The sequence below is a fragment of the Lycium ferocissimum genome, chromosome 4 (genome assembly GCF_029784015.1).
Source record: "Lycium ferocissimum isolate CSIRO_LF1 chromosome 4, AGI_CSIRO_Lferr_CH_V1, whole genome shotgun sequence".
NCBI classification, from domain to species: domain Eukaryota; kingdom Viridiplantae; phylum Streptophyta; class Magnoliopsida; order Solanales; family Solanaceae; genus Lycium; species Lycium ferocissimum.
Window position 1 is genome coordinate 39,163,579 of NC_081345.1, and position 4,819 is coordinate 39,168,397.

At 33.8% G+C, this 4,819-nt stretch overlaps 1 protein-coding gene across 4 annotated transcripts; it reads left to right on the forward strand.

Annotated features, from left to right (window-relative positions):
• Positions 1–1,313: 1,313 nt before the first annotated feature.
• On the forward strand, positions 1,314–4,522 carry LOC132052825 (protein SOSEKI 5-like). Of its 4 annotated transcripts, none has more exons than XR_009414031.1 (5): positions 1,314–1,803; positions 1,903–1,972; positions 2,072–2,914; positions 3,522–3,669; positions 4,107–4,245. XR_009414031.1 is itself a non-coding variant. In XM_059444514.1 (4 exons), the coding sequence occupies exons 1-4, from the start codon at positions 1,581–1,583 to the stop codon at positions 3,574–3,576; spliced, it is 1,191 nt and encodes a 396-aa protein (XP_059300497.1). In that variant the 5' UTR covers positions 1,314–1,580; the 3' UTR covers positions 3,577–3,854. The 4 variants fall into 4 exon arrangements, 2 of the variants coding, with proteins under 2 accessions (XP_059300497.1, XP_059300496.1); XR_009414032.1 differs by having other exon boundaries at positions 3,522–3,626; positions 4,107–4,244; XM_059444514.1 differs by lacking the exon at positions 4,107–4,245 and having other exon boundaries at positions 3,522–3,854.
• Positions 4,523–4,819: the final 297 nt, after the last annotated feature.

A 4,819-nucleotide genomic window follows, 5' to 3' on the forward strand; every position in this document is an offset into this window, starting at 1 on the left:
CACATGTGTATTTATTTGTTTTCTTCTTTTTTTTTTAATTTTTTCTGCTTACGTGTCAATTTTTTTAAAAAATAAAAATAAAAAACTGAATTTTCATTAAAAAAAATGAGTTTTAAAACCCGTCTTCTTTTTTTAATTTGAAATTTTGATTTTTTTTAAACCCATTTAAAAAAAAAAAAAAAAACTAAAAACATGGATTAAAAAATTGAATTTTCTTTTAAAAAATGATTTTTAAAACCCTTTTTTAAAAAAAAAATTGAAAATTTGTTTTTTTTTTAAAACCCGTTTTTGAAAAAGAAAAAAAAACTGAAAAATGATTTTTTTTTTTTAAATATGGAAAAATGGATTTGTTAAAAATATGGAAACTTGATTATTTTTTAAAATGTCTTAAAAAATCTTGATTTTCATGATTTCATTTTCTTAGGACACTTTTATTTTTCAAATAAAATCCTAAAAGTGCTTTTCTTGCCAAAATGTGAAAAATCAATTTTTATAAAATTTTGAAAAAAATTAATTATTTTCTTAACATGTGGAAAACCCTTTTTTAAAACTAAATGTGGAAGACTAGATTTATTTTCAAATTTTAAGAAAATGCATTTTTAAGAAAAAAAAAATTAAGCTTTTCCCTTTTTTTATGTTTTCTTTTCCAAAAGAAAGTTGCATTACACTCTCTTTGCCACATCAACGTTTAGGGGTAATTATTCCGTTTTAAATAAGTTTGGGTAATAGGGCTTGGGGAAAGGAAGGTTGTCAGAAGAAATTTAGATAGTTCAGAGGAGAATTGCCTTATCCCATTTTCAAAATACAATAAGCTAATCACTAGTTCATGTGTGCGGAATTTCTCCTTATCATAGAAAAGAGCGTGTCCTTGATTCAATTAACTAACAATACAAATATTATTGCTCTCTCCGTTTCAAATTAGTTGTCATATTTTTTATTTTGAGAGTCAAATTATATGAACTTTAACTAAAACTTTAAAATTTCTTTTTCATTAAATTCACATAAAAAAAAATGAAACTTGTAGTAGTAATTTTTGCATAGCCATTTACTTAACTTTAAGGGTTCGTTTGGTTGGAAATAACTTATCCCGGGATAACTAGTACCGGAATTAATTATTCCGAGTTTTTTTCCAACCAAACGATGAATAAGACAATACTAATTTTTGTCCCAAAACTATTTTTCTCTATCCATCATACCAAACGAGACCTAAAAGTTAATCAAACTGACAACTAATACGGGAGGGAGAGTAGAAAGTAAAAGAAGTGCCAAAAGAAAAAAAGAAAAATGAAATCAACAAGTTCTCAAAATTTGTCATGTAGCTGTTGTCTGCAGACTGCAGCATCCTATTTTTGAAACTCTACTCCCTCGCTCCTTCCATCCACCGTCCAGAGTCCAAACGCGTACACTCACCTTATAAACGTGAACCCCCGCCATTCACTCTGATCTCTACATTTTCAGTTTCAACCTCACTGAATTCCAAGCTTTCAACCTCGAAAATCATTAATTTCTTCATATAGAAATAAATCGAGGAGGTTCTATTTCTTATAAGTTTCTCAAACTAAGCTATTGGAAGAAGAACAATGTCGGTGACTTCGAGAACGACGACGGAGCTCCAAATGCATAAGAAATGGAAAGGCAGAGAAACAAGCCCTGAAAGCACTAAAGTTTGGACTGAACCTCCAAACCATAAAAAGCTCAACAAAGTGCCCGTTGTTTACTATCTCTCCAGAAATGGCCAACTTGAACATCCACATTTCATGGAAGTTCCTCTAATTTCCTCCCCTGATGGTCTCTATCTCAGAGGTGTGCATATTATTTAATTCATAGCTGAAGATATTCATATAGCGTGTGTTCATAGTATTTCAAATATTCTGATTCTTTTTTGTTTGACATTTCATTCAGATGTGATCAACCGCTTGAATTGTCTTCGTGGAAAAGGCATGGCCTCTATGTACTCCTGGTCTGCTAAAAGGTGAATTACTTTCCAATTTCTACTTAAATTTCTGTTATTGCGTTGTTTATATACCCATATGGAGCTGAAATTAATTTCTTACTATTTTCGACAATTCAGAAGCTATAGGAATGGATTCGTGTGGCACGATTTAACAGAGGACGATTTTATATACCCAGCACATGGTAAAGAGTATGTTCTTAAAGGATCAGAGCTTCTCAATAATTCATTCCCTTCACAACAGGATGAAATCGAATGTCCTAATTCTAGAAATCCAGTGCCTGAGAAAATGAGTGAAGATCGTGAGTTTCCAGTTGTAGCAAGACGTCGTAACCAGTCCTGGAGTTCCTCTGATTTCCATGAGTACTTAGTTTCCGGCGAATTCATCGGAAGAGCCGCCGCCAATGCGTCTACTCAAACCGATGACAAACGACGTCGTCGAAGAGCAATGCGAATAGTCGAAGAAGAAGAAGAAGAGTTGAGAGAAGACCGGACAATTAAACTGGATGGTAAAGAACCGGACCGGTCAACGGAGCTGAATAGAGGTGAAATCTCACCACCACCGTCCGATTCAAGCTCTGAAACGCTAGAAACGTTGATGAAGGCTGATGGAAGAGTAATCTTACGGCCACATACAATCAGCGAAGATCCAACGGCTAAAATTCAATCAAGCGGAAAGAGTAATAAAGCATCTTCCGTTCTGATGCAATTACTCTATTGTGGTTCCATGACCTTCAAGCACTGTGGGCCCGGTTCTTTAATTTCACAATATAAAACACGGGTGCCACGTGGCAGGTGTACTAATCAAGTGGTGAAGGATGTAGAGAGTCCAATGGTGGAATATCACGGAAGTGAAGAGAGAATTAAGTTGGAAGATAAGGAGTATTTTAGTGGGAGTTTAATAGAGATGAAGAAGGAGAAATTTCCAGCTCTAAAGAGATCTTCTTCATACAATGTGGAAAGGTGAGTCAATTTACCTCTTAGCTACTCTGTAGTCTGTACTATGTTTATTTTTGCATACTGTGTTGCTTCGTGTCAAAATTAAATGATTAAACTGTTATCTTCTGTGTCTAATTAAACATCTTTTTGAAACAAAAGAATACTGTATTATTTGGTTCGTCAACCCATCTCTTCACTAATAAGCATGATAATGAGTTGAACTTTCACAGTAAGTTAACGTACCTATGAACAGTTTAGCATAACAATGATATTATTACATCTGAAGTATGCTCTGGTTTCAAAATAGTACAGTGAAGAACATGAGAAAGAGGGACATGAGTAGATAAGCTTATCTTGGGGTCACTATTGCTTTATCTTTGCTTCCAAGGAATGGTAGGAATACGGCAGTGAAGAGTGAGAATGAATTAAGGTAAGAACCACGAGATTTCAAGTTTAAATTTTTAGTGGAGGCAAAGATACTACTCGTACTACGTAATTTCTTCACATGTCTAAGTTTTGGTAGATAGAGTTACCCGGTTCATGTCTTTGATAGAATATAGCATAATATTTCGTAAAATAAGTCGATGTATAAACTGATATAGATTTAAAAAAAAAAAAATATGAGTGGTAGGTATATGAAGGTTCCTTGCCGTGGTGGATTACTCAGCAATTTGCAGTACTATTGACGTGGGGATCCAGCTATTCAATTGCTATCTTAATGATAGGACTGAATTAGGTTCTGCAGGTCTGTCTGGACTTAGCTATTTAATCTGCTCTACGTAAGCAAAATAGAGCTTTGCATCATTATACTCACCACAACACGTCAATTAAATACTCAATTGCTGGAAGGAGAACTCATTACTGATAGTGTGTGACAATATATTTTCACCAATTTGTTAGACTTTCCCTTCAAGATTGTATAACATAACTTTTGTCCTGCTTTCTTGATTGAAATTGAGATCTACAAATGCTACATATCAAGTATCAACATCCACTTATGTAACTTTAGAAGATCCATAAAGGGGTTTCTTTTTCACATGGTAATTTTACAAAAAAATCTCTTAACTTTATTGTCCTATTTACATTGCTATCCTATCATTGTGGGGTTTCCTACAATTGATGCATTTTTCATCATTTATGTATATCTCCAAACGGATTCTTTGCTTTTTTAACCTCTGTGAATATCTGAATCCTGATTCTTTTTCTCTGTCTGCAGGAGTACAAAATTGGAATCGATTGGGAGAGAAAACGAAGTGAAAACAAAATGCTATCTGAGAAAGCAAAAGAATCAATCGACCAGAAAGGAAGGAAATAGTGACTTGTCTAATGCCTTACAGTAGCATTTGCCATTAATTTTAGCAATACTAGCTAGTGATCAAAATGGTAGCAAGATGAATAGATGATAGAGTAGTAGTTAATCAGTATATTAGGAAACGGCAGGAAAATTCATGAACACAATGACTACTGATCTTAGTTGTAGTTTTGTAAATTCAGTCATGGAAACTGAAAAAGAAGAGCTAGCAAAATTGAAGAAGACAAGAAAATATTGTTACTCCTAGTCATTTTTTAGGAATTTGACGAGAAAACTGTTCTTCCTTTAAGGAATTTGAAAAAGCTTCTTTTGGTTGAAAACACGTGCTTTGGTGTGCTGCTCTCAACATTTTGCAACTTGAGTGCAATACCAATTCCTCGATGCTTCTCTACATTCAGTTTCTAGGAGCTATGCTATCAGAAATTTGGTGCATATCCAGCCATGAGATCTTTGTGAATCCATAAATCTAGAAATGTGTTGCGTTGACCCTTGGCCTTCTAAAATTAAATTACAAAGCTTCGGAAAGAGCAACACTATGACAAGTTTTTATTGATAGGGAATTTCATGTGTGAAATTGCTAAGTCGGCAACTTAGTTGACAACGTTCTTAAAATAAAA

Bases quoted from the DNA above. Each gene is read 5' to 3' on its own strand.
- LOC132052825 (XM_059444513.1), top strand. From the start codon at position 1,581: ATGTCGGTGACTTCGAGAACGACGACGGAGCTCCAAATGCATAAGAAA. The intron at 1,804-1,902 runs GTGTGCATATTA...CATTTCATTCAG, and splicing joins TGATGGTCTCTATCTCAGAG to ATGTGATCAACCGCTTGAAT. The intron at 1,973-2,071 runs GTGAATTACTTT...TCGACAATTCAG, and splicing joins TACTCCTGGTCTGCTAAAAG to AAGCTATAGGAATGGATTCG.